The 27,995-nt window shown below is 41.9% G+C and overlaps 1 protein-coding gene across 1 annotated transcript; it reads right to left on the minus strand.

Annotated features, from left to right (window-relative positions):
- Positions 1–200: 200 nt before the first annotated feature.
- Positions 201–27,992, minus strand: Sepsecs (Sep (O-phosphoserine) tRNA:Sec (selenocysteine) tRNA synthase). Its single transcript, XM_051164838.1, has 11 exons — positions 27,815–27,992; positions 27,167–27,321; positions 24,280–24,398; positions 23,468–23,626; positions 22,509–22,662; positions 18,654–18,756; positions 14,619–14,748; positions 14,377–14,468; positions 5,946–6,039; positions 3,541–3,631; positions 201–507 (listed from the first exon to the last, which is right to left on the minus strand). The coding sequence occupies exons 1-11, from the start codon at positions 27,926–27,928 to the stop codon at positions 201–203; spliced, it is 1,518 nt and encodes a 505-aa protein (XP_051020795.1). The 5' UTR covers positions 27,929–27,992.
- Positions 27,993–27,995: the final 3 nt, after the last annotated feature.

A 27,995-nucleotide genomic window follows, 5' to 3' on the forward strand; every position in this document is an offset into this window, starting at 1 on the left:
ATATAACAATCAGAAAGTGATCAGTGCAGCTGCATGTTATAACTGTGCAGAATCAGAGGACTGAGGCATTCTGAGGATAAAAAGCAATCACCAATGGCTATCCTCGGGGCAGCCACTTCCTTGACGGAACATTCTTTATAAAATTCCCAATACATATCATTTAAACTGCTTGTATGAACTGTAGCAAAAAGAAACCTGTGTCATAGAGAAGGGTGTTGGTCCACGTCGCCAAGCACGTTATCTAGTTTTAAAGCCATTTCCTCAATGTCCACATCCGCAGCTCTGTTGTCCTCGTCAACTGCAGCCGCAGCCCTTGCCTTATTTTTCTCTTTTCTCGCTGCGTTTAAGCACTTGTCAAGCCTCTTAATGAACGAGTCCACATCCTGCATCCTTATCCCGATGGCTGCTGCGGCATTGAGGTAAGCACAGGGGTAATTATCTGTGTGGGTCATGAAGCCGCGGAAAGTGTGGCCACTCACAGTCTGCACAGACCCAGGAGGCACAGCCCTGAAAGGGAAAAGATTTATCAACCCGACATATCTGGTGATGTTAATAGATGCCACCCAGAAACAAGACACCTGTCTCACTAAGCCATACAGCCACCAATTAAGAAGCTGAGAAAGAGGTATAAATTGTGGCCTGGGCAAACAAACTGTCAGCTTAAAATGAAATTGTAAAACACAATTGCAAGTCCTGCCTAGTGATAAGCAATTACTCGGCTTCTATCATAGAGAGCAAGAAGCTCAGTTTTGCATCGTCTTCAAAGAAATAATAAGAGACTTAGTTTTGTGCCAAATCTAGAATCTGACTTTAACTGTAAGTGAAAATGCTTTGGTTTATTGTCACCTCACCACCAACAAATGAACATTTCAGTCACGCAACCCCGCACTATGCAATGAAAGGGCTCACAGTGGGTTCTAGTAACTACATAACTGCTTCCATGGGTTGTGGCCAGCAGACGGCTACTGCCACCAATAGCATACACATTATTTAAGGCTGACTTCCACGGCATCCTTAGACACAAGCAGATTTCTAATCGTTCACTTTTTATGAAGCCAATTAAAGGCTGGGCATGGTGGTGCACACCTATAATCCTAGCACTAGGGAGACAGATGCAAGCAGATCTCTGTGAGTTCGAGGTTTCAACTTAGTCTACAAAGCAAGTTCCAGGACAGCTAGTGCTACTACACAGAGATACTGTCTTGGAAAAAAGAAAGAGAGGGAGAGTGAGAGGGAGAAGAAGAGGGAGGGAGGAAGGGAGAGAGGGAGGGAGAGAGGGAAGGAGAGAGAGAGAGAGAGAGAGAGAGAGAGAGAGAGAGAGAGAGAGAGAGAGAGAGAGAGAGAGAATTTGGCATACAGACAGATTCTCAAGGTAAAAGCTGAATTGATCTAAGAGTCATATATATATTTAAAAGAAGCTGTCATTTAGCCAGCTGTGGTCAGCACTGGAAGAGAGGCAGAAGGTTCCCAAGGCCAGCTGGGCTACACATCAAGACACTGGCTAAAAACAAAACAAAACATGCCCAAAGGGATGGCTCAGTGGCTGAGTTGTTCTTGTAGAGGCCCCCAGAGGATCCATTACCAGCTCCCATGTTGGCTAGCTCACAAGTTGCCTTTGATGCCAGCTTGAGGCAGATCCAATCAAAGCACAAACAAGAACCACGTCCTTTGACGTAGGCCTTTTATCCTCTGCAAGCGTGGTGGTTGAATAAGAATAGCCCCCATAGGCTCATAGCTTTGACCGCTTAGTCATCAGAGTGGCACTACACTGAAAGATCAGGAGGCGTGGTCTTGCTTCAGTAGGTGTGCTTTTGAGGTTTCAGAAGCACAAGCCAGGCCCAGTGGCTTCTCCCCCTTGCTGCTGCCTGCAGATCCCAATGCTGAACTCAGGGCTAGTTCTCCAGCATCATGTCTGCCTGCCTGTTGCCATGCTCTCCTCTACAGTGAGAATGGACTAAATCTCTGAAACTATAAGCAAGCCCAAATTAAATGCTTTCCTTGTAAGAGTTGCCATGGTCATGATGTCTCTTCAAACCATAGAACACTAAGACAATTTTATACAGATGTATATAATGAAAAGCATTTAGAGCAACATACACTGTGTTTCTTCGATGAAAAATAAGATTATTTTGATGTGAGCAGAAAGTATGCTTCTAAGGTAAAACTTGGTCCTAATTTAGTGTTTTGGTTTGTTTTTATTATCAACCTACACAACCTAAAGTCAACTGGAACCGTAGATGAGATTGGCCTCTGGGCTTATCTTCAGAATATTATCATGATCACTAACTCATAAAGGCGGGCCCAGCCCACTGTGGGCAGCATTACTATCTCTAGGCAGGTAGTACTAGACTGAACCTAAGTGAGTCAAGTAGCCAGGAGCATTTTTCCTCAATGGTTTTGACTTCAGTCCCTGCTTGAATAGCTCCCCCTGACCCCTTACTGATGGAATACGACCTGGGGTATAAGGTAAAGAAAGGCTTCCCTTCCCGATTTGCTTTCAGTCAGAGTGTTTTGATCACAGCACCAGAAATCTAACTAGAACAATTGGAAAACAGTATTTCCTTAGCAACATTTCCACTTGAAATTGGTAGTAAAAATGGCACATTTTACTATCATAATGTGCCAGTACTGAAGATCATTGAAGAAAGAATTAGACAAAACTGTACACAGAAGCTGGGCCTATGGGGGAGGCTGAGACAGGAAGCTTCCAAGTTCTAGGCCTGACTGGGCCATATAATAAGCTCAAGTGCAGCCTGAACAATTTAGTGAGAGCCTGTCTGAAAATAAAGAACTGGGAATGTGTCCATGGTCAGGTGCTTCCCACCCTGCCTCGGGCCCTAGGTTTGATCCCTAAAACTGCAGCAGCAGGAGCAACAACAATCCATCCAGAGAGATCCTAAAACGAGACTCCTGTCTTCCTGTATTTTGGTCAGAGTCCAGAGGTGGGGCACTAGCAGCCTCACAGGCTCGTTACTTATTGTTCTTGGACTACAGAGAATTCTCAGGACTACTGATGAGAAGTCCTTGTTTAAACTTTTTTTTTTTTTAAAGAAAAGCCAACACAAGCACTTTTATTGTAATAAAACTTGAAAGTCATTATGTGGTATGGGGTGGAGTAAAAGAGTCAGACAAAAGAATAATTTATCTCACCAAATCACTATACAGGACAGCAAAGGGCAAGAAGGGCTAAAGAAGGCAAAGCCAGGAAACTGGAATCAGCAGAAAGCCAAGGACCAAGCCCAGGAGGGACCGAGGCCAAGCGCCAGCCTCGCTGTCTCAGAGACACTCTTCTGCATGACTGGGCTTGCGCTTGGTGGATCCGCTCATAAACAGCACCTTCACTTCAAGTCCTTACAGTTTAGGAAGTGGAGCTTGGAAGGCCTAAGATTACAGAAGTCCTGAAAATCCATTAGAAAAACCACAGGATGAAAACAAAACAGGTCACACAAGCTACGTATGTCCCTGCTGGCTAAGAGAGAGACAGAGACACATACAGTGTCCTAGCGGTGACAGTGAAAGCAAATGAACTCATCTACTCACCTAGCTCCAGACACCTGTCTGGTAAAAAGCATTGAGCCAAGCTGAGTGACAGCTTTGTCATGGTGTCCATCGAGTGTCTTAAGTGTCATAGCTAGGAGGGGGGAAAAAAAGTGTAAAAAGACCTTTTATTTGCCTGTTTCAGTTCTTGTCTGGAGGATTACTGCCGCAGTCTACTAACCTAGGCCTGGTCCTAGAAGCTCCTCGCCTCAGTCCAATTTAACGCAGGCCTAGAATGTCTCAGCCTCTGAGACTTACTGCTGGATAAGCTCACCCTTTCGTGTTCTTTCTGAGCGCATAGCTGGCTGGTTCAACCCAGCTGTTCTGGCTCAAACTCCTCTCCCAGCTAACTTATTCAATCTGGCTTCTCTCTCGGCCTCTGAATTGCTCTGCTTGGCCTCAAACTAACTCCAGCAATCTTTTCTAATCTTCTGGCTCCTTCTCATTCTCTGGCTTGTTCCATCTTCACCTGTTTCTAGTTTGTTCTCTCATTCAACCTCTCTCTGTAAAATTCTCCCAGTAAAACTGTCTCCTTTCTCTCTGCACTGCCCCTTAGCTTCCCTTTCCTCTCTCTCCTCAGCATAATTGGGTATATCCTATTCTGGCAAATCTTGTCTGATTCCTCACTTTCTTTTTCCGCCACTCAGGTAAACATCACTTTCAAACATGGGTGCTTTCTTCTACAAACTAACTTTATCTTCATTGTTTGGGATTAAAGGCTTGTACCACCATATCTGCACCTAAGCTTTTCTCTACCTGACACTTGCTCTATACTAGGCTGGCCTTGAACTCCGGACTTGCCTCTGTCTCCTGGATTAACGGTGTATTCGTATTCCAGCCAGATCAACAGACCTAGAAGGTCTTTGGATGTGATCTCTTGCCAGAACAGCCATGTTCTGAATTAAAATTCCTCTACAAACAAGCTTATGGGTTACAAAAACCACTCAAGACCAATACCGAGAAGGAAACCATTTTCATTCACTGTCCCATGGCACAACAGCACTCTACTGTACTTGAGAAATTGTAGCAAGTGCTGTTTCCATATCATACAAACATAATTTTGAGCAAACATGTTCACAATCATGGACAAGATTTCCATGTCTCCCCTTTAGAAAGTTAATGTTCCTGCTAACCACATAAAACAATGATGTGATCAATGTAGCCGCTAAACGAATTCAACCGAGTTGAACGAACTGAAGCGGTGAGAATGTAAAGTCTTTTACCTTGGTACGTGTAAGACCAAGATCATACATGAATGTCAAACTGCCGCTCCGAGACCATGTGGCAAACTGCACCCTGGGCCCCTCCCCACTCATTTCCTGAAGCCTGGCTTGCCATGCTACACATATTACAAACTGTCTCTGCCAGTCTTGAGCAGTTCTGTATGATGGATTATTATCTCTACCTTAGAGATGGAGAAAAGGAACTGGCAACTAAAACATGGAAGAACTGATGTTCCAACTACCTAACACGACCTGCTATGTGGGCAAAGAATTAGAGGCCTTGTGTTAGGTGTTGGTGCTCACGTGATTCCCCATGAATGCCCATTTTAAAAGACTGCAGTTCTAAATGATTCACTTTCCTCAACTGGATGAAAAATACAAAACATAGTCTACTTCATATATTCACAAACTAATTATGAACCTTTTAAGTTAATTAAGTACCTAAAAGTCAATTATTCACTTTTTTGGTTTTTTGAGACAGGGTTTCTCTGTGTATCCTGGAACTCACTCCTAGCCTTGAACTCTGGCCTGCCTCTGGGATTAAAGGCATGTGCCACTACCGACTGGCTCAATTATTCACTTTCTTAAAAATGCTTTTCATTTATGTATTTGTTAGCAAGCATGCACACGTATGTTTAGGCGCTTGAGAAGCCAGAAGAGGGTGTTAGACTCTCTAGACCTAACCTTGCCAGAGCTGGGAACTGAACTTGCAACCTCTGGCAGAGAAGCAAGCATTCTTAAGCACTGAGCACCCCTCCAGCCTACTACACTCACGTCAACAGTCCCGGAACTACATGACAGAAATGCAGGTCCTTATATCAGCAAAGCAGTTCACAGGGCAGCTCTTCCTAACGTGCAGAAGCTTCGGAGACCAAGCAAGGGCTCTAAAAACTGCTATGGTGGTGCTGTGTTAACTGAGGGAGCTGCCATTGTAAGAAGCAAGCCCTTAACTGCTATCTGCATATCATTATATTTACTATCGATCTGATTCCCTCAGTAGACAGGTTTTACCTTAAAGAAACATTAAAGCATTTCTAACAGCTAAGAAAAACCTCAGTTACCAATTAATACTGGGATGGATTTAGAAATATCAGCATAATCAAAGCAAGTTCACGCTTTCTATCCATGACAACGTCCTCCTAAGAATATCTCTGAAATATTTTTCTATTAAGGAAACAAAATTACCTAGGGATATGGGGTTGTGGGGTGTCTCCAGCAGTCTTTCATTGTGGGCCTCTGCCAACTTCTTTAGTTGGGTGGATAAATAGACAAACATTTCCTGAAATAACAAAATATCACATTTAAAAGTCAAATAAATACAATTCAACCTCAACACAAAATCTGACTGGTGGAAAATGTATGCTATTTGCCATCTTATCCACACCTTTCCTTTCCCACAACACAGTGAGATTCAGAGCAGGGTGCAGGGGAAAAGCCAGTCACAGCCCACTTCTGGTCTTGGGCTATAATATATCTCATCTCTGCAAAACTTTCCAAGCTAACACTTTAGAATCATTTCGATTGGAAAGGTAGCATGTTAAGTTGCGCAGGCTAGAGATGAACTTTGATCTGTTGCAGTTATAATACCAGTTATAATTATTATTACAGCAGTATTTTTTAACCCTCTAACAATCAAGACAGACACCTGTTATATTTTAAAACAGCCTTAGTTAACCTGGGGCAGGGCAGATATTAATCCCCCAAACTACTTCCCATCGTTAGGATACCTGTCCCAATTCCATGTTATCTGCTTTTAATAATTTCTATCAAGCTACCTCCCATCCATAATCCCAAATTCTTGCTAAGGCTCTTCATCTGGGCCAAATCTCCATCCACACTGGCCATGTGCTTCTCCTCCACCTAACCCATGATGGCGCAACCTTTTTCTCCTCTCCTCGGATCTCTAAGATTCTCTCTGTCTCCCCAAACCAGGGAACCCTAGCCATGCTTATCTCATTTGCCCTGCCCAGGTGTGACGGCCTTTTATTAGTCAAACAGGTTAGGCTCTAGGCAAGGTACTCGTGGGTCACAGAGACAGCAAGCAGTAATTAGCATCAAAATACATCAGACCAACCTCCAACAAGTCTCCTTTTCTGTCTAAATAAAAAGGCCATTTTTATATACAGTAAGAACAATTATGAAAAATTATAAAAACCAAAAGGTAAGACTTATACACATAATGTCTAATCAGAAGATACTTAGCAACCTTGAAGAGATGTCTATTTTATCTTGGTGAGTCTAAAGTTTTGAACCTAAATCAGTATCTATTAAAGTTTATATCTATCAACCTAAAAGTATCTTTTTAACTTCTAAACAACTAAGTTTAATTTTAAAATTAACTATCTGACCTTTAACCCCATCAGAGACTGGAGAAGGAATAAATTTAGTTACCTGAGTAAATAGGAAGTGCAGGTTAGCATCTTCCAAAATGAAAATATGACAGAGACAGATTGTTGTCTGAACAGTCACCCAAAACTCTCTCTAACACTGGAGCATCATCTTCAGCCTTCTGGCCCAATATAGCTGACAGGCATATTTGTGAAGCAGGAACTGTTGAGGACTTGTTTGTCCTGTCTTGGCAGAGTTTGCCTGTATCTAAGCTTGTTCATTTTAGGAAGAATTTTGTCTGTGACAGATACAAGGACATTTTTGTCCAGGGGATTTTTTTTTGCCACATTTGAAGCCATTTTCCATAAGGAGGTTCTTCCATGTTTATCATCTTTTTTGAGGTATGCTGGGTGTTGTCAGGAGTTAACCTGTCTTATTGTCAAAGAATCTTTAAAATAACAAAAACATCTTTAAATGCCATCTACTGTAGGTCTCTGAGGATTTTGAAAGCCTTATCTATCTGCAGAATTAATCCCAAATACTTGCTAATGTTCTTCATTGATCCTCCAGTCTTGGTTTCCCAAGTAGCTGGGATTACAGGTATGCACTGACACACCAGGCAAGAGCAAGCGCTCTGCCTAAATAACCATCCACTTCTGAGCACAGCACAACAGATGACTTCTCTTCCACCCCCTCTGCCCTCCGCACTGTTCTACACAGAGGTCAGAGTGGGCCTTCCACACCATAATTAGTTCCTGTCCTTCTCAGGTGACTTCCTCGTGTAACTTCTAAAAAAAAAAATCTCTTCAAAACTACAATGGATTTAGTACGCAAGTTACACAACAAGTGTAGTTTTAAAGGTGCATGGCCATATATGTGTGCACACATGTGTGTATCCTCAGGTCAAACCAGGGTGTGTGTGCTAGGTAAGAGTTCCACCTCTCAGCTATATTCCCAGTCCCAAGTCTATTCTGTTTAAGGTTAAGCAGCTAAAATGAACAATTCTCTTAACTCAAAGACTACAATAACTAAAACTAAAACGAGTCCTACTTTGCCAATAGCTCAAAACGTAATAAGCGTTTCTAAGTCTAAAATGTCACACATATAGACATGGCAGACAAGCAGCAGCTATTGAACTGAAGTTATTTTCTTCTGTGTCTGCTTTTGAAAAGGTGTGAAATAGAAACCTGCCCAAGACCACCTGCAGTCGGATGAGTCTACTTTCACGACCTCCATCCAGGGCCAAGCATAAAGTCTAAAGAGACACCAAGGCTAACAGGAAATGATACTCTGGAGGTCAAAGGCCACAAACGCTGCTTCTGCTTCTTCCCTATGGTCTCTCTCTGAGAGCAGCTTTCCAGGCCCACAGATGAACAGCTCTATCTGGTTAAGATAAAGACTGCGAGAGGGAAGATGCTGTCCAGTTCAATGAATTACCAGTTTCCTTATAGCTACAAAGACCTCAACCCATGCCAACAATATGTGTTTTATAGCCTCATTTAAAATGTTAAGACTAATAATCACTCTTAACTTTTGAGACACTTTGTAAGAACAATTCTTAACCATGTCAGAATCATAAAATACTATATTAGTTATTTTTATAACCAAAACGTCAACAAAATCATAACTGACATCTATTAGATATGGTAAGACTTCCTCTGGTCATAAATATATTTATATATAATATGTATATAAATATATAAAATCATGATCATGAGCTACTGAAAATATAAATTATTTTTAAAATGTCATATATAGGTGTTTTGCCTGCATATATGTCTGTGTGCCTGGTGCCTGGGGAGGCCAGGAAAGGGGGTTGAATTCCCTAAAACCAAAATTACAGATGGATATGAGCCACCATGTGAGTACAGGGAATCAAAGCCACCTCCCCTGGAACTCTCACTAGCAGGAATAAAGCTGGAAGGCAGAGAATGCCCTTTATGGATCCCTTTGTCCCCCTAGCAACAAGTCACCCACGCCTTTCACTTATTATTAAGCATATATTAAAGAAACAAAATTCTTCAGTTATGTACTTCAGTGCTGACACCCAATTTAAAATAATCTTCCATCTTGTGTGGCTGTCACGAGTGGCTGTAGAGCGGAGCTAATGAGTACTTGATTTGTATCTGAGCTAGTTTTTCCTGAAGAAGAAATGTTTCTTTAGCAACACCCCTGGAGGGTGCCTGCAAATGTGACTATGCATATAAGGCTATTAGAAAACTGAACTTGCACATGTTCAATCCTAATCCATTAATAAACTACTTTTAACCTTTCTATCAATCACTGGCGAATGCCAGCAAAATTCAGAGGTTGAGACTTGCTGAGACCCAGTCACACTATGTAGCCTAGACTGCCTAGTGCTTCGGATGACTGAAGTTACACATACATGTCTCCATCCCGAGCCAGAATTCAATTTTAACTGTAAGTAACATCAGAATAGAAATCTCTGTGTTATAAAGATAATCATAAGGCAACTAAATCTCCTGTATCATTAGCATTAAGGTAACTCAATTTTTAAAAATTATTTTTGAATGAAGTTCACATTCAACAGCAAGTACTTATAGTATCGTTCCTGAGTCTAGAGGTGTAATAGGTAAACTACTATCTCAAAGTACAATATGGAACTGTACAACAGCCCAGGCATTAGAGTAGTAAATGTCCTATTAATATCACCACACTTTAAAAATACCTTGCAGTGCCGGGCACAATGGCGCACACCTGTAATCCCAGCACTCGGGAGGCAGAGGCAGGTGTTCTCTGTGAGTCTGAGGCCAGCCTGGTCTACAAAGTGAGTCCAGGACAGCCAAGGCTACATACACAAAGAAACTGTGTCTCAAAAGAAAAAGAAAAGGAAAAGGAAAAGAAAAAAAGAAAAGAAAAGAAAAAAAAAAAAAAAACCTTTCAGGAGAGTGTATGGCTATCCTATGCTAACACTGAGCTAAGCAGTTTTTACCTGACGCATGAAGGTGCTATAGAACTTGTACAATTTTCTGCTGCGGTTAAATCTATAACTGACATTTATTATAAAATACTTCTGTAACAGAAGAAATTTATAAGCAGCCCAAGCAAATATGTATAGAAAGATCTTACTTACAAGAAATGAAATAATATTGATTTCTATGTCTTTTGTGCTATATTTAACTTCGTTTTAGAAGACCTTCACTACAGATAAACTGGACTGTATACCTGACCGCTAATGTCAGCTATATTTCTAGAAAACACAAAACCTTACACCATAGTTCAGGATATTAATGAAAAAGGAACTGACTCATATTAAGCACTATCTTTTGTATGGCCTCTTGAGTGCTGAATGATCTGTAGTCATGAGACTAGCATCCATACTATCCCTTGACAGAATCCAGACACGCGCAGTTCACTAAACTTCCAAAAGAAGGTCTTAAGCTAAGTCTGGGAAACACACTGCTTCACAGGACGGGGTGAGCAGAAAGTGTGGGTCCGCATCTGCCTCGGAAAATGTGTAGGGAGCCAGGGAATGAACAGATGGGCAATGGCATGGATACATATCCACATACACAGATGTCTACAGCTAAGGAAAACGGTACTAAATACTGTGGTCCCCACTGTGGCTGGCACCAAGGAGCTATCGGTAAGGGCTGCCTCAGCGGCAAAAGCACTGCCTTCAAGGTGTTGAAGTCCCACATGCAGACCCCAGATCGGACATCTGCAAGAGATTCAAGAATTCCACTTTTAGGGCACAAATGCAGTACCGCTTCCCAACTTGGCTCTGTTATAAGACACTCCAGTTACGAAGCCGGTGTTCTCCTGGAGCTTGGTTTGTCCTCTAAGCTGCAGCTCACAACAGCTGTTCTACTACATGCCTCTTCTGCACTTGTCCAGTCCGGCAGATACTTGCAACAATCAATGCTCGGCAAAGCACTCTTCTCTAAGGAGAGCCACGCAGAACAATGGGCTTCTCTGGGAGTAAGGCAGAGTGAGGACAAACTTCTAAGGCTGATCTTTCTTTTTGCATAAAGAAACTCAGAGAAACAGTGCCTTGTATTTTAACCTCTTTTCTTAAAGGCCTCTTCCGTTCAACTCCTGACCATTCCTCCCCACTATAAAGCAGATACACTGGTCAGGAAGGGGCTAAGGGCAAAGAGGCTCAATTCACACACAAAGTTCCACTCTCTCTGATCCTGTCACCCTTCAAAAAGGAAGGTTTGAGAAAAGGAATGGCTTCAAGCTGAGTTCTTGTCTGCCTCTACTGTGACAAAGGTAAAGCCTTTTCTGAAGAGACATAGCTGGAAGAAATAACCTCTAAAAATACCATTGTGGGGAATAAGGGCACAGAATAAAAAGAAATCTGAAGTTTTTCTTTAACACTCCTTTTTTTAGTACGCATAACAGCAATAACATAAAAAGGCGCTCTCAGTGATGGTTTATAAATAGCTCTGGCTGGCACAAAATAGCTTTGCCTCAGCTTCTCCACAGCTGAACCAATAAACTACCATGATGAGATGTTCACAGCAGACAGAAGTCCATTTAGACAAAAAAAAAGGCTACATTTCTGCACCAAATCCAATAAAATAAAACCCAATGTTTACGCTATATATGTGCAATTGTGGTTAAGGAGGACATCTACATTTTCTGTAGGAAGACCTACTGGGTAAAAACGTTAAAGAGCAATTTTATTTACATGCAATGTCAGAGTTCTCAGACCAAGCCTTTAGTATTCTGAAAATTACTCCATTAGAAAGCTTTTGTTCTAAGTAAATTCTATTTGAAGAATTTTAGATAAAATCAATCAGTGTACGTGAGAGCTTCTGGGGTTTTAAACACTTCCACTAGATAGAACGGGAGGGCCAAGGATTAGCCATCATCTTCACGGCTCTAACATGCTGGGGCCGGTCACTCCCTCAGTGCTGTTATGAGTAACTACAAACATGAGAAGACAGTGGGAAGACAGAATACACAGGGGCCTGAGCAGCACCCACACTTGGCCTTCAGCAGCATTCTGGGACTTGCAAATGGCTGACCAGTCCTCAGGCTTATATGTTTTCCCAGTTCCCACTTTCATATGTATAATGGAGACAATTCCTGCCGCATGAACTTGATGAAAACTACATCAAGGAACAGATATAATGACCCCAGCAGAGGACCAGTGACATGGCTTAGCAAGCAGGCTGCAGAAGCCTGACCACCTGAGGTCAAACCTGGAACTCACAGTGGAAGGTGGAAACCAAGTCCTGAAAGCTGTCCTCTAACCCCCACAAGCACGAACCCATCACCTGAGGATCCTGGTTATATGAATAAGGTTCCTCTAAAGGGTTGTCTTCTCTCGCCATAACAGTCTGTAACAGTGACAGATTCATGGGAGTGTAAGACTATCGTTTTATTCCTACTATGTAAAAGCTTGTTGTCTGGTTTAGCCAAGAACAATTTATGCATGGTAAAACTTCCTTCAAGTGTCTACTTTCCAAATGTTCACATCTCTGAATTTTGAAAAACATACATAGCTATGAAACCATGTCCACTAAAGACTTAACTGTGAGACATCTCACCACCTCCCAAAAGGTGCCTCCGCAGCCCTCCGCAGCATCCAGCATGCATCTGTTTCTCCTGCCCCTGTCTCTTCTACCTTTCCCAAGGTGCCATACAGATGAAACCACGAGAGAGAGCCTTGTGAGTCTGCGTCCTGCAATTATTATGATGCACTGGAGTCACTTTGTTGTACATCTGCAGTTTGGTCCTTTCCACTGCTAAGACAGACGCACAGTGTGTTCTTTTCACCAGAGGGTGGATACGTGCTTCCAGGCTTAGGCAACTATAAATTGCATCATTACAATAAGACCCAACTACAGATTTTTATACAAAGTCAAGCTTTCATTCTCTTGAGCAAAAGGCTAGAAGTAGAATGGCTGCTCTGCCTGAGTTCTGCCTAACTTTTAGGGAGTGCCGCAGTGTGTTCCAAAGCTGCGCTGCATTTTACATTCCCAGCAGCAGTGTCAGCCTGCTTCAGGATGCAACACTGTCAGGTTTTTGTTGTTGTTTTAGCTATGTTTTGTTCTCACACTAGCCATTTCTAGTAAGTGTGTAAGTATGTAATGTAAGGTTGCTCACTGTGGTTTTAATTTGCATTTCTCTGACATTAGAGAATGTTAACGTTAATGTAAATGTTAAGAAATAGCCTTACAATTTAAAAAGTAAAGAACTACTTGCCCATGGATTAAATTAAGAGGGAAAGGAAGATTGAAGTAAAATGCCACAAACATTTCAAACATCAAACCTGTCTGAGGAGTAAGACTATTAGAGGATCTAAGCGATAATAGCTATGCCCGTGCTTTAAAACACGTGAAGTGCATCCCAAGCATTCTAATTGCTAGTTGGCACCATAAGGGTGTACAGACACAAATGCCATGCCAGGGGTCTCTAGCACGCCCAGGTAGATGAATAAACTTTAATCTGACCTGACTCACCAACAATTACAGAAGTGTCCTGAATAAATCTCTGTGCTGTTTGTTTTTAAAAAGATTCTGTCTCACTATGTTGGTCACATATTCCTGGGCTCAAGCAATCCTCCTCGTCAGCCTCCGTAGCTGGGATGATGACGGCCCACACCACCAAGTTTATCACTGTTTCCCCCACAGCCAATGTAAGGCCAGAGTTCCAGCAACGATGAAGAAGGTGGCCAGCTCCCAATGGTTCTTCCTCCTGGGACTAGCCTGACACAGCACAAGTGTCTTTCAAGACTCTATGCCAGAAGTGCTGAGAGATACCTGTAGTCCCAGTATTTAGGAAGCAGACGCAGGAGGACTGCCCCAAGTTTGAGGCCTGCCTTGTCTACATAAACAAGCTCCAGGCCAGCTAGGGCCACGCAGCAAGACCCTGTCCTAAAAAAAAAAAAAAAATCAGAGCTGGTGAGCCCGCAAAGTAGGTAAAGGGCACTTCCTCTTAAGCCTGGTGACCTCATTCAATCCCTGCTCCCATAGACTGTCCTCTGACCTCCACACACACACACGCCATGGTACATGCACATGAGCACACAAATAAATGTAAAAGAAAAGGGCTTAATAAAAATGTTTTTAAAAACATATAAAGGAGAGCCCCTTTCCTTTAGGTGAGAAATGAACAGATAATTCCCAAGACAGATATTTCTAACATATACCAGCAATAAAAGTAATGCATCTGAACTATTCCTCAGCCTAGGGACAGACAGGGTGATTACCTTCTACAGGACAAATCAGAGGTGGCAAAACACGGGCGGTGGCTCTGGCCTGAGTAGCACACAGGCTAGAGCAGCAGCTCTCCGCACAGGAGCAGGTCTCACCTTTCTTTCCTTTAACAGTTTCTTGTAGCCGGCGCAGCCTAGTGACAACAAGGTAATAAGGACGTCTAAGGACGGCGAAGCGGAAGCTCTCCCTGAAAACAGATGGACAGGGTGGGTGAAGGACTGACGGGGGAGGCTCTGGAAAATACGATTCGTTACACAAGGCTGTGTGCACATGCCTTTTTGTCCAGTAGTTACTTTTTCCAAAAAAAAAAAAGAAAAAAGAAAAGTGATCTATTTACCTGGATACATCTTGCTGATTTCCTGAATGAAGGGATCATTAAAGCCAGCAATTATAGCACCACCTACTGGAACCATAAAATTTTTGTCCAAGCTCTGAACAAAAACGTCGATTCTACCAACCCGTGCCCCCTAGAATCAAATAACATGTGGGGCACATGTTAGTCCTAGGAGGACAGATAACTGCTATGAACAAGTAAAGGCCACAACATCAACAACAACAAATCAGGTTGTACAAAATGATACGTGCAATTTAATCTCATCCCCACAATTGCAAAGGCTGCTACTAATTTTACCTTAATTAAAAAGTAAAAATGAGTACTCTAAAACAGTGCATAGACACTTGTGAAGGCTGTAATTGGCTCTGCAGCAGTGGAGCCCAGGGTTCCCAGAACCAAAGCACAGCTCTGGGCGGTGCTCATTATAAGCTGAGCACCACACTCTGCAGTGATGCCGGCTTTCTCAGATTAATCACCAACTCCTAAGCCCTGTGAAGCAGGTGGGATTTCATTACCAGCACAAGTGGGAATCCCTGTGTAGCAGCTTTTTACCCTAAGACTGAGAAAGAGACAATGCATTTTTGCATGTCCTGCATATGTGTCCTTTACTTGACAATAAGGTCTATAGGATTACGTGGTTTAAATACAGTCTAATAAACCACAGCCACCCAAAGTGCCAAGCAACTAAAAAAACTATCTCTCTGATAACCTACTAACTTTTTTCTTTTTCAGGTTTGTTTGTTGGTTTGTTCGTTTCTCAGTGATGGAGACTGACCCCAGGGCCAGGCAACAGGCACCTCCACCACCAGCCTTTAAATGAGCTCTACTCCATAATGGCTCGGATACAAAAGAGAAGCCAAATTTTATGTTTCTAGTGAACCACTGGCCACTTCATCTGCTGTTCCTGGCAGTTGCAAAAGAGGTACTTCTCCACAACTTGTCATCCTTAACAACGTGATCTTAGACAGTCCCCTTCCACTGCAAATGAACTTCAAATGAAGTCTACCATCCCGGCACGGGCTGAGCATGGAGCTACAGGAAATGTGGAACAAGTCTTGCTTCCCATCAGACACAGCTATGACCTTCTGTCTAACGTGCTGCAATTTTCTCCTCTTAAAAATGGTGATACTATCTAAATTTCAACTCACATAGTTTTTTCTTTATCTTCAGCCACAGATTTTCAATCTGTATTCGCAATCTACATTCCTATTAATATTAAACCACATTTGACCTTCATTTTCACACTTCCTGCCCACCTCTGTACTCAGGGAGAATGGAAATGGCAGATAGCTGGTCTAATCTGACAGACCAGATGTGGGCAACAGGTAGAGGAGGCAGAAGCCCGGGAGGGGAGCGAACTACTCAGAGACCATCACCTGACTGCTTCAGCCTTATTCTTGCCGTGACTCTTATATCCTAACAAACTATGAACAGAGAAAAACCCACCTCACCTCAGGAAGAGAGAGCAGCATAAACAGCAACAGAATAAATGGTGAGAAAGCACAGCAGGGGCCACCAGGTAAAAAGTGGCTGAAAATACAGTCTAGGCTTTCCAAGAGGAACCTGAGCTGGAAGTGGGAGTCTGAGAGAAGGGAAAATCAGTGCTCCAGACTGCAACACCATTCTCTCAACATGAAGACTGCACACTCCATCACAAGAAAACAAGCAGGTGTGGTGGCGCACACCTTTAATCCCAGCACTCAGAGGTAGGTGGATAGCAGTGAGTTCGAGACCAGCCTGATCTGCAAAGTGAGTCTAGGACAGCCAAAGTTACACAGAGAAATCCTGTCTTGAATCCCCTCCCCCATGAGAGAGAGAGAGAGAGAGAGAGAGAGAACAAGCAGCCCACACTACATCTCAGAAATGGTTAAGGGTACACTCCTCACACTAACAAAATGCTGCCACTAAAGAAGTAGAAGAAACGAAAAAAGCAGCAGCAGAGGCTGCTGGGGAACAGGCAGCATCGCTGTGTTCCCAGCACATATTCTGGTCGCTTGCACAGTAGTGGGAACTCAGAATAATCTAGTGAATGAAATGACAACCAGACAGGAGCTGGAGGAGCAGTAACACGCTTTGCTCCAGCTCCTAACAAGTAAAGTCGCTGCTTCCCACACTTTGGAACTCTACCCTCCACTCTAAACAGTCAATCCCACACACAGTTTACAGCTCGACTATGCGCCTGTCTATTAACCTGTCCTAACAGTCCAAACTAGGCATTTCAGTAAATAAGACAAGGGTACTTTCTTGAAACTTCTTCTACAGAACAGAATATCCTATCTGCTCAGACCTAAGTCATTCTGGGGCATCTCTGGAAGATGTTGCATTTCAGATATGACACAGTTACTATGATACTGTTTTCTAAACACTTGTGGTTTTAGTGCATTACGTTTAAGAGGAGATCTGGGCCCTGGTGACAGGCCGTGCTATACACACTGTTCTACAGTTATGATACCTCAGGCTAATCACTTAAACCACTGAGCTTGTTTCCTCATATACAAACAGGAATGATGAAAAGGACACCGTAACTTATTAGAATTAGGTTAAAAACATTAACAGCCTGACAGGATGCCTAACACACATGGTGGGTCCTTGGAAAACTGCATTATCACAGCTATTTAGATGTCATGACACAGCAGACTCAACAAGACCCATGTATTTATGTGGTTTAAACCAACAGTGCCATGACCTGTCCTCATATAGGCCAATTTGTAGAAATGTTTATTTACTACTTAAAGGCAAATCAATTTTAGAAGGTAAATAATACCTACAAGACAGCATCCCATTTGAGAAACATCACACACACACACACACACACACACACCACCACCACCACCACCACCACCACCACCACACCACACACACATACACAAATATAGTAATTTTTAAGTATTAGAAATTAAAGAGAGAGCCGGGCGTGGTGGCAGCGCACGCCTTTAATCCCAGCACTCGGGAGGCAGAGGCAGGTGGATTGCTGTGAGTTCGAGGCCAGCCTGGTCCACAAAGTGTGTCCAGGACAGCCAAGACTACACAGAAAAACCCTGTCTCGGAAAACCAAAAAAAAAAAAAAAAGAAAGAAAGAAAGAAATTAAAGAGAACATGAGGAAGTGAGGAACACAGAAGTGAGTCATGTGTGTTTGGTGCTTTCAGATGTCGGTCACAGAACCCAGTTTATCTTTCTTCTGCTCCATACACATCTATACATGACCCAATCTGGACCTGTGAGTCAGCCCTGAAAAGTGGAGAAATGATGAAAAGGCACCAAAGAAAAGGTGACAGCGAATAAGTAAATTTCAGAAAGCAGCAGCTACTAAGAGATTTAGATCCTACAGAATGTTTAAATGCTTTGTTGTTTTTTTTTTAAGATTTCAAAATGTATTTCTATGTATTCACATGGTTCATTCTTACTCTTCCTGGTTCTTTTCTCTTCTGTATAAAGATATAATTATCAATATAGTTTTTTAAACACTGTAATTCAATATATTAGAAAAGTAAGCATCTGGAGGTGGGGGACAACTCTCAGAAAATTAAGATTGCCATCCATGTCAGGTCCATGTCATGGTCACGACACCAAAGCTCTTTCACAGGGGCTGGGAAATGGCTCATGCACTAAGAATACCTGCTGTGCAACCATGAGGATCATGGTTCGCCAGGCCTTGCTGCCTTCAGCCTAGCTGAGAAAACTCAACCCACGGTTCAGGAGAGACCCTGCCGCAGTAGGATAGGAGGAGGAGAACTGGACACTTCGCACCCTCTTCCGTTCCCACCTGCCAACAAGCACACGTACACTCAGACACATAGGGGTGCACGCACTTACAAATAGAGACACAAGCACACACATAAAATATATGCATAAACACATAAACCCTTAAAAGCTACTATCCAATTACCATCATACTACCTAAGAATAATGAATTTTACTAAGAGAATATTGAATACAAGTTTCTAATGCTCCCTAAAGTAGAGACATAACTATTACTGTCCTGGATTATAGGAAAAAGTCATAATCCTATAGTACGTAATATTAACATAACGATTCACCTGCTGAATGAGATGCATGCACTTTGAAGACTGTAATCCGTAAGCGTTGTTGACTACATGCGGAATGTCATAATTAGCACAAATCACAGCCAGTTCTTCTAATCTATAAACATAAACATTTACAGAAAGACATACTCATACTGTGCTTCATAAATAATTATGGAAAGTTTTTATTAACAGTCAATCTTACGGTGTATCAGGGGAAAAGGCAAAGGAATGACAAAGTGAACTCCCTATGTAGTATCTTTACAAGTAACTCAGCAGCCTAGAAATGCATAGCAAGCACTTTAGAAAAATCTGGAAAGCCTTTTAATGTTAACAATAAATAAGAAAAACATTTATAAAAGCTTATAACTTGGGAGGCAGAGGCAGGAGGATCTCTATGAGTTTGAGGCCAGCTGTGTCTACATGGTAAGTTCCAGGCCAGGCAGGCTACATAGCGAGACCCTGTCTCAAAGGGTGTAAAAAACAGCAAAAAAGTTTATGATGGTAGCTTTTAAATAATTCCCAAACTCTTTACATACAAGACAAAGACAATATGACACCTCATGAAGTGCTGCGATTCTTTCCTTATTGCTTCAATTGGTCACCAAATAAAAGCTAGTACTGGCAAAGCAATAGCATATCTAGAAGCCTTGAGAAAGTGCACAAAACTGAAAAGAAAAATGCACTTTCAAATAGACCTTAACTAAAAAAAAAAAAAAAAAAAAAGGAAAGTTAAAATAGTCCTGTACCAAAAATCACTGACCACTGACATTGCCTAGCAACCTGGAAACAGTCTTTCAAAAATTGCTGGCTTAAAATACACACTTCTTGCTGGGCGTGGTGGCACACACCTTTAATCCCAGCAGAGAGACCCTGTCTCGGGGAAAAAAACAAAAACAAAAACAAACAAACAAAAAAAACACTTCTTGCCCAGGACAGCCAAGGCTACACAGAGAAATCATGCCTCAGAAAAAACAAAAAAATCCTACACTTCTTCACTCTTTCATTTGGCCCCTTTCATATAAAGGCAATCTGAGAGTCTTCCTTAGGTTAAGTACGGTAATTATTTTTAAATGTTTTGTTGCATAAAACAGAACAATTTGAAACCAAAGCATTTTATGTTTCTTTCCAAAAGGAGGTATTAAAATACATGGCATGGGAAGGCAGAGGCTCGGGGAGGCAGAGGCAAGCAGATCTCTGTGAGTTTGAGGCCAGTCTATTCTACACAGTAAATTCCAGGCCAGTCAGAGATACACAGCAACACCTTGTCTCTAGTAAGTCATGAGTGGTATAATTTAATTACTAAGCTATGCATGACAGATCTTTTTTTCTAGCTGTGAGCAAGTATGTTTTCAGACTATAACCGGGAGTAAGATCATGTTCATCTATCAGAAACTTCCTTCCTTCAAGTACTATGAATTGTGGTTTAGACAATAGTGGTCCACACAGGCTCTTCTGTTTGAATGCTTAACCATCAGGAAGTGGCACTACTTAAGAAGGACTAGGAGGCGTGGCCTTGCTGGAGATGGCCCATAGGGGTGGATTTTGAGGCCAGGCCCAGTGCCTCTTCCTGCTGCCTGCAGATCTGGATGTACGGCTCTGAGTTATTGCTCTAGCACCATGTCCAGCTGTGCGCTGCCATGCTCCCTGCCATGATGATAATGGGCTAAACCTCTGAAACCATAAATAAGGCCCAATTAAATGTTTTCCTTTGTAAGAGTTGCCGAGACTGTGCTGTCTGTTCACAGCAATAGAATACTGACTCAGACATGAATTAAACCTAAGTTTTCAGGCTGGAGAGATGGATTAACCCATCAGTAGAGTGCCTCCGTGCAAGCAAGAAGACCTGATTTCAGTTCCTCGGGACCCACATAAAAGCCAGGTGAGGCACACATGCCTGTTATGCCAGCACTGGGAAGGCATAGACAGGGCAATCTCTAGGGCTTGAGGGCCGGCCAGTCCACTGAAACAGGGTACTCCAGTGAGAAACCCTGTCTCAAAAAAATAAAGCGGAGAGTGATAGAGGAAGACATCCAAAATCAACCGTTGGAGCACACACACAAGCATACACAGCACACCTGACTCACAATCAATACCAAAATTTCTTCTGCTACGAAGAAAATAGACTTGTAATAAATATACATATATACTTCAAAAAATAAAAGGTACTTTTTCACATGTGTAAGGATTCTCTAATAACTTCCTTGAAAACCAGATACCATAATATTAAACTTACTTAAACAAACAAACAAAACTTGTAACTTTAAATGATCAAATTAATCAGATATTTTAATAGGACATTAAAATATATTAAATGAAAAGCAAAGAAATTAGAAAACATATTCCATGTGAATCCCACTGTATTTTAAATCAGAAGCTAACTTTAATAGCCATCAGAAGTGACATTCCTTTAAAATTTTTACATAGATTTCCTATTCAATAATCCTCAATAATTGACCAATGAAAACAAAACAAATACTATACCACTAAAATTAAAGACTATAAGATCAGAAATTCAAATATACTAACTTTACATCTCCATTTTCTTAAGCCTCACTCATCAAAAACATTCATTACATCATACAACTAAAAGTTAACAAATGACAATGTGTTGATCTTACCCCCTCCCCCCCATTTTGGTTTTAGTTTTTCAAGACAGGGTTTTCCTGTGTAGCCTAGCTATCCTGGACTCAGTTTGTAGACCAGGCTAGCCTCTAAATCACGGAGATCTGCCTGCCTCTGCCTCCCAGAGTGCTGGGATTACAGGTGTGCACCACCGTGCCCAGCTAATTTGCTGACTGTTAAACCCTGATTCTGTAGCAGGTCTATGTGTAAAACAATGTACCACCACACACACTAAAAACATGGCTCAAGATGAAGCAAAACTCCCCAGAGAGAAATAATTCAACTAATATAAACACCCACAAGCTATTTTGGGAGATAGAGTTTATTTCTATTCCATTAAAAATTTCTAGATATCAAAATTATGAATAGCATTTAATATTTTGATAGAAATTTTAAATGGTCATTAATAAACTACTACAGAATATGCAAAATAATTTTAAACCACAATTCATAGGTTCATGAATGACACAAGGCAGATTTCAAGATAAGATCTTTTAAAATTTGCCTGTAAGATAACATGTGGTCATCACTGCCAACAGGGGGAGGAGTACACTCCCACCAGAGCTTAGCAACCAGAGTCCAAAGTCAGCACAATGGTTATTAGTTATTAGCTCTTTCTGCTAAAATGAAACCACGCAGAGCTTCTGGCAAATAAATAAATTCTGTTAATAAACTTAAGCCTGATGACATTTTCAAAATAAAAAACTTGATAGCTATCTTTTAGAATAGTGAACATCTGGCACCCCATGGCTTAATTTTCTCATTTGTATTATCTTCAAAATATGACCAAGCACTGTACACACCTAGTTTAATCTTCCAAAGAAATGTGAATAATCCTAAAGTATTTTATTTATAATGTTAGTGTCTGGTCGTAACTGTAGTTCCTATTAGCAAATGAATTGCAAGGCCAAGGAAGTAGGGAAGGGGAAATGACTAAGCCCAGCGTTTCACTTGGAAAAGTTTACGCGATGAGGAAAGGACACTGAGAGACTAGAGACAGCGAGAGCAGGAAGTAGACAAATGGGACAACTAAGACTGGAGAGCGGATGTGCACCTCCGCATCATGTCTGTCCTTCAGCACCAAACCTCCCCGTCCCTCTACAGCAATTCTCCCTAGGAGTGACTAGGATCTAAGGCCAGTATATTCACTATTACTACCAAATGCTACCTCAACATGCTTGAGAATTAGTGGACAGCGTTTTGTGCACAGACTGGTGAGTGAGCATCTAAAGATAAGTCGGTTACCTGTCGGGCACCCGTGGAGCAAAACAGGACGTGGTAGAATGAATGCACAGAATATGGTCAGGCCCGAGCTCCTGGACTTTAGCCTCCACCGCATTCAGGTCTGTGCGCAGCTCGTCACCTTCCAACACATTTTCTATCACCACAGGTTCAAAACCTGACCAAGTCAACCAGAAATCCAAGTGTTAGTGTCAACTAAATGTGAGGTGGGCCTAGCCCTTTAAGAAGCAATAAAACTGTACACAAGAACTCTAGATACTCATGTAACTGACAGCTTTTCCTCTGCTAATAAAGATGGCAGCTCAGAACTGGCATTAGTCAGAAACCAGGCAAAAGCATGCGAAAAACAAGTAGGCAACAGGACTGGACCATTACCACCTTGAGATGATATAGAGAGGGTTTTATATAGTATGGAAAAGCACATATTAACAGAATAGAAGTTAATTAGTCTAGTTCAAGTTCTGTCAAAAAAAAAAAAAAGAAGGATAAAGAAAGGAAACTTGTTCAGTTTCTAGGAACATTCCAGTTTCATTTATTTCAGAGATAGATATAAATAATAATAAAATTCAAGTACTAAAATAAATCACACCCATAAATTTTATGAGTGGGACATACTAAACACACACACACCTATAATTAATTTCAGTAGCCTGGAGGCCACTGACCCATCTCACAGTCCAAGAGTCCTTCAGAGTTTTAATTGAAGTATTGTACTTAACTAACATATAATTAGAGATCACCCCACACATAATTATATAGACTTTAATGGTAAAAAAGTAAGTGTCCATAAGCTTAAAAGTTGCATAGAACAAAATATGTGCTAAATTTTATTAACACTCTACTACAATTTCTTTAAAGCATATAGTACATTTAATTTTTCATTTGCCTATCTCCATACAAAAAAAATCCAACTTTTTCCAATATACGTGTAAAATACTACATATGTTGCATGTCTTCTTTACCTGCAGTGACCATGGACTTAAAGCAGGACTTCTGGTCTATCCGCGGCCATATGATATACTTGGCCTTTGGTCTTTTGTGTCGTAATGTTAGGAAACACAAGGTTAGACTCATACCAGTTGCCATAGGAACTACAAAGCAACTGGACACTGAATGAACACCTACAAATAGGAAATAAAACAATTTATTATCTCATTTTTAAAAATTAAAAAAAAAAATAAAAGCCAACATTCTTCTGGAAGAAATGATCCGTTTCCTTTATCAAATAACACAAACTATAACCCTGGTGTTTCTTTCTCATTTGCTTTTAAAAAAACTCACTATGGAAGCCAGGTAGTGGTGGTGGCAGCAGTGCATGCCTTTCAACCCCAAGAGTTGGAAGGCAGAGAGGCAGGTGGATCTCTGAGAGTTTGAAGCCAGCCTGGTTGATATAGTGAGCTCCAGGACAGCCCAACATAGGAACGCTGTTTTAGGAGGGAGGAAATGGCAGGAACATTGCAGTTTGCTGGGTGATGGCATGCCTTTAATCCCAGCTCTCAAGAAGCACAGGCAAATGGATCTCTGAGTGTGAAGTCAGCCTGGTCTACAGAGAAAGTTCCAGGATAGCCAGGGATTCACAGAGAGACCCAAACAAACAAAGGGGGGGGGGGGGAAACCCAATCATTTCTGGGATTACAGTTCTCATATTCTGTCTTATTCTGAAACTGGCTTACATATGTGTCCTTTTAAAGGTAATTCATATTGTCTTTGCAATATGCAAGAAACCAGTGTGCTATCTACTCATCAACCACATTATGACTGACATGATACATACCAGCCAGCTTTATGACATTAAGTACCAAAGAATTGGTAATTTTGTTCAAGAGGCTGGAGCCTGCAGCTTTTGGTTGCACAGCAGAAATATCACCAGATCGTCCAATCCCATGGATCAACCTAAGCAAAAAAAAAAAAAAAAGGCCAAAACTGTACAAATACATTCAGTGTTCAAGTAACCAATACACAGGGTTACAAATAAATAACCCAAAACTAGCAGAGGTAGTTTGCTGCGGTTGTGGGTGCACTTCATAAAAGACTACTGTGGAAATACCTTAAATTGAAACAGTTTCATTATGCTACAGCAGCTGGTCTCAAAGGCCACCATTCTCGGGCTCTCTTCTCATGTGGGTCCACACCATACAGGTTAACTCTCCTCCGTACCTAAATCTGGACGCCGGGGGAGGTGCCCTGACTGACTTGCTTGACTGGGAAGAACCTCTGAGCTCTAGAAGGTCCCAAGAAGCACTAAAGTCTTCTTGGCTGAAATGCACTGCCTTCCAGCTGCCATGTTGGGAGGAGCTCACAGCACAGGAAGAGGCCAGCTGAGCCCTCAGCCACATAAGCAAGTCATTTTTAATAGACTGCCCACTGTCACCTTCAACAAGACCACAGCGGACACCCAAATCCCAGCTCGGCTGCTGGGCTCAGTTTCCACACAGAACTAGGAGGACTGATGGTCATTTGAAGCCATTAGCCTTTGGAGGGATCTGTTTAAACCCACAGCACAGGTAACACCTATTCCCTCCTCCGTTTCCTGCCAAAGCAGTGGGGCAGAGTCCAACCTGAGTGAGCTGATGCTTCAGAAACTGTCCTCGTTTGGTACTGGTGGCAGTGGTCTTCTGAGACTGGGTCTCACTAAGTAGCCCTAGCTGACCCTTTACTTTAGACCCTCACTCCTGCTGGAATTACAGGCAGTACTACCACCCTAAGCAAAAAACTTCCCTATGTTTTTAAACTATGTTTCTTGAAAATGAGTGTAGAAATCCACTTGTCTTAAATTAAGATGGCCCTATATTCTTATAAAAGATACCCCTGAATACTCTTAGTTTTAAAAAAAAAAAAATCCTTCTGTAAGCTGGATCTCTTGCATTCAGTTGGGCCAGAGACTGTGTATAAGGAGATATCACAGAGCACCGGTGCTGTACTTCCTGACACGCACCCCTTTGTATAAGCCTTCTATGTATATTATATATCTGCATGTTACCAAGGCATTGTTAGACAGGAGCTCGGCATCCATATTCATCATCATCAGTTCTGACTGCAAATGTTTTTATTAAAATAAAGGTTTAGTATACCTCAAAAACTTCATCTAGATTTAAAAAAAAAAGAAAACACTAAGTTTTTAAAGAGTTCATCTTTCTCACAGAAAGGCTGGAAGATGGAAATAAGCAATCATATCCAAAAGCACTATCAGTTAATGATTAAATCATTTTTGCCAGCCAGTGCTGGCACAGGCCTTTAGTCCCAGCACTCAGAAGGCAGAGGCAGGTGGGGCTGCCTCAAGAAACAAACAAACAAACAAAAAATTCACTTTTCAGAATGGATAATTTTTTTTTTCAAAAATAATACAAATAATGCAATCATCTACTACACCTGTTCTTTCAGATCCTGATAAACCATGCTTTCAAGTTAATAATTACTCTCCAATAAAACCTGCAGGTTAAAAAGGAAATACAGCTAGGTGTGATGTCATGGTAGCAAACTCTTTCAATCCTAATCCTGCCATTCAAGAGGCATAGGCAAGAGGATCTCTGTAAATCCAAGGCTAGCAGAATCTACATAGTGAGCTCCAGGCCAGCCATAGTTACACAGTGAGACCCCATGTTAAAAACTAAAAAAAAAAAGAAGAAGAAGAAGAAGAAAACACACACACACACACACACACACACACACACAACAATTATGATGTATGTCAACTGAAGTTTAAAAAAAAAAGCCACATGCACATTAACCATTCTCTAAGGCTGGCTGAACTTCTACAACTGTGACAAGTTAACAAGTTGCAGGTCCAGACCCAAACTATCTTCCATGTGTGACTTGTGTCACCTCCATGACTGTTAGGTAAATCCTTCTGGAGTGGACAGACCCCTAGGTTCACCTACCCAAAGGTTAAGAATGCCATCAGACGGAATCTGAGGCCTGCAACAGGATTTCCTTGCTTTGCTGTAACCTACCTTCTAGTAGTATAATTGAAAAGTGTCTTGGTAAATAATTTTCTTTGTTCTGTGCTTTTTTTTAATAGAAAATTTCATGAAACTTCTACCACATCAGAACATGGTATTTGGTGTCACCTGCAGTTATAGTACCTCTAGAATAACTCAGTCCTTTTGGAATGGAATGTGGGTTTTTGTTTTTTGGGGTGTGTGTGTGTGTGTGTGTTAAGCTTTTTAGAAGTGAACAGATTTACTCAGTTAAATATAATAGGAACACAGAGCTTGTACTGTTGACCACCCAGTGTCTGAAAAAGGAAACCACCTCAAATTAGAACTTCAATGTTGTCATGAAAGCATCTGCTCCAAGTGTTTCAGTTCCACTTAATTTGCCTGCCCATCTGATGAGAGGAAAATGTTTGTGAGTATCAACTTTGTAATTTAGTAAGAATACCATTACAGTTATTTTAAGCTCCTCCCACTACTCCCCCTGTGCGTGTAGAGGGGCGCGTTTTCACAGCTCCTTTATGAAACATACCAGCGCCAGGTAGCTTTTAATCCCAGCACTCTTGAGGCAGAGGCAGGAGGATATCTGTGAGTTCGAGGACAGCCTGGTCTACAGAGTGAGTGCCAGGGCAGCCAGGGCTACATTGAGAAACCCTGTCTGAAAAAACCAAAAAAAAAAAAAAAAAAAAAAAAAAGAAAGAAAGAAAGAAAAAAAAAAAAAAAACATACCTGTAATGCCGACGGGCAACCAAAGCAGAGGCCACTCTCCCTTCCCTTTCTCCCACACCACAATTACCCAAGAAATTATTGCTATCCATGACTGCGAGTTCATGCAGGAAGAGCTCGAGTGTACTTTCATCCCAGCCATCCTCTGGACACTTGCCCTTGAAAAAAAAATATTAATGACATGTATATTCAGAGAAATTACCGGCCCCCTAAAACTCTTCATCAAAGTACTTGAATTATTTTTAATGTGTTTTGTGCAATGACACTCGACTCCTCAAATCAGAAATAAACTCAGCAACTACGGAGAAACTGCCAATTGGCCAAACGTGTTTATATTCTATTTGACTACAAACTAGAGATGGCGAATAGATGTAGATCAGACACTGAAGTTTGCTAGGAGTCTTAAAATCTCTGTTAAGTTCAGGAACTAAAAAGATAATGCCCTCAATGAGGCGTTTTCAAACTAGGGGCTGTCAAACTTTGGGAGCACTGAAGTTCTGGACAACTGTCAGGCGCGAGGCCTGGGACACCTGGCGGAAAGCTGCCTGCTGGCCAAGCACCTGGACTTTGGCAGATGCGCAGACACGGAGGTGCGCGCTGCTCCACCCCTCCCCGTAGACGCTGAACCCAGGAGCCAAGGCAGGGGACTACCTGCTCTAGAAGCAGCCGGATGGCTTGCTCGTGAGAGCGCCGAGCCTCGCAGCCCTGCCTCACGTAAGCCGGCGACACCAGCCGCTCCCCCGCTGCAAAGCTCTCGGGGTTCATGACAGCGCCCACTAAGCACGCGGCGAAGCCCAAGATGCAGCGCGCCGCCCAGACGGTACGGGGCGGC

This window comes from Acomys russatus, chromosome 22 (genome assembly GCF_903995435.1).
Source record: "Acomys russatus chromosome 22, mAcoRus1.1, whole genome shotgun sequence".
Classification (NCBI taxonomy): Eukaryota; Metazoa; Chordata; class Mammalia; order Rodentia; family Muridae; genus Acomys; species Acomys russatus.

Excerpts from the sequence above, each read along its gene's own strand:
- Sepsecs (XM_051164838.1), bottom strand. The coding sequence starts at position 27,928 with ATGAACCCCGAGAGCTTTGCAGCGGGGGAGCGGCTGGTGTCGCCGGCT. Across the intron at positions 27,322-27,814 it reads TCCGGCTGCTTCTAGAGCAG|GGCAAGTGTCCAGAGGATGG; the intron begins GTAGTCCCCTGC and ends TTTTTTTTCAAG. Across the intron at positions 23,627-24,279 it reads TAATGTCATAAAGCTGGCTG|GTGTTCATTCAGTGTCCAGT; the intron begins GTATGTATCATG and ends TCCTATTTGTAG.